We start from the raw sequence: 1,656 nt of genomic DNA on the forward strand, positions 1-1,656 counted from the left end.
ATGGCTTCACAAAATAAGACTGAGTTGCAGTCGTTGATCTGTTAGATCAATTTCATCCGAAGATTCATATCAAACCCGTCTGGAAGGATTCAATCTTTCAGCCCATTGCTTAAACTGAAAGCTGATCAGGAGTTTGTTTGGGGAGCAGAGCAGCAAAAGGCATTGGATGATATCAAACAATACCTGGTGTCACCTCCTATATTGGTTCCTCCACAAGCTAACAAGCCGTTCATGTTGTACCTATCAGCCGATGAGTGTGCTATTGGGTCAGCTCTTGTCCAAGAATTTGAAGGGAAGGAATGAGTAATTTATTATGTGAGCAGAAGACTCTTGGACGCAGAGACTAGGTATTCTCCAGTTGAGGGATTGTGTTTGTGCCTATATTTCTCCTGCACTAAGCTTAGATACTATTTATTGTCTGTCGAATGCGTTGTGGTATGCAAGGATGATGTGGTCAAATACATGTTGTCATTGCTGATTCTAAATAGAAGGATTAGGAAGTGGATTCTGGCTCTGTCGGAGTTTGATCAAGTACGAATCAATTAAAGCTGTCAAAGGGCAAGTCATGGCCGATTTCGTTACTCAGCATTGTGGGCTCTGGGTTGCTATTGTTGAAATAGCCCCATGGACTTTATTCTTTGATGGATCTTCATGTGGGACTGGATTAGGAATTGGCATAATCCTTATATCGCCTCAGGGGGCAAACTACGAGTTCTCACTGCCGATTGAGGCTTCTGCTACCAACCAGGTTGAGTATCGAGCTGTTTTGAAAGGGATCGAATTGCTGAGAGAAATCAAAGCTGATGCCGTTGAGATTTTTGGGGCTTCTATGCTTATTATTAACCAGCTAACTAGAGGATGTGAATGCAGAGATGATATTTTGAGAATTTACTACGAGCAGTGCCTTCAGTTACTCAAAGAATTAAAGAGTGTGATTATTGAACATATTCCCAGAGATTACAGTGAGGATGCTAACAAGCTCGCTCAGCATGCTTTTGGTTATCGGTCGATCTATGGTGCTATGGCCTTAGAGTTAATGGCTGATGATTGGAGGAAAGAAATAGCAGATTACTTAAAAGATCCCTCCAAGAAAGTTTATAGGTGAGTTCGATTTCAAGCTTTGAAATATGTGTTGCTTGAAGATGACCTTTATTATCGGACAGTTGATGGGGTCCTGCTTAAATGCCTCGGGGTTGAAGAAGCCAAGCATCTGATGGGCGAAATTCATGAAGGGGTTTGCGGAGCTCATCAATCGGCTTTCAAGATGAAGTGGATGATTAGAAACAATGGGCATTATTGGCCGACTATACTTGAAGTTTGCTTTAAATACTATAAGGGTTGTCAAGATTGTCAAAAGTTTGGCAATGTGCAAAGAGCCCCGATGTCGGTTATGAATTCTATAATAAAGTCGTGGCCGTTTAGGGGCTGGGGTATTGATTTGATCGGCCAAATTTATCCATTAGTAGCATAAGTTCATACTAGTAGCAACAAATTATTTCACTAAGTGGGTTGAAGCAATTCCCCTGAAAAATGCGACATCGGCAAGCATGGTTGATTTTGTCAAAGAACACATCATCTATCGATTTGGTATCCCTCAAACTATCAAGACTGATCAAGGGACAATGTTCACTTCGGGAGAGTTTAAGGAATTTGATA

The 1,656-nt window shown here is 41.3% G+C and overlaps 1 protein-coding gene across 1 annotated transcript; it reads left to right on the top strand.

The window, feature by feature from the left end:
* The first annotated feature begins 565 nt into the window (after nt 1-565).
* Nucleotides 566-1,105, top strand: LOC140220212 (uncharacterized). Its single transcript, XM_072290239.1, has one exon. The coding sequence runs from the start codon at nt 566-568 to the stop codon at nt 1,103-1,105; it is 540 nt and encodes a 179-aa protein (XP_072146340.1).
* The last annotated feature ends 551 nt before the right edge of the window (nt 1,106-1,656 follow it).

The sequence above is a fragment of the Setaria viridis genome, chromosome 8, assembly GCF_005286985.2.
Source record: "Setaria viridis chromosome 8, Setaria_viridis_v4.0, whole genome shotgun sequence".
Taxonomy (NCBI): Eukaryota; Viridiplantae; Streptophyta; class Magnoliopsida; order Poales; family Poaceae; genus Setaria; species Setaria viridis.

Excerpts from the sequence above, each read along its gene's own strand:
- LOC140220212 (XM_072290239.1), top strand. The coding sequence starts at position 566 with ATGGCCGATTTCGTTACTCAGCATTGTGGGCTCTGGGTTGCTATTGTT.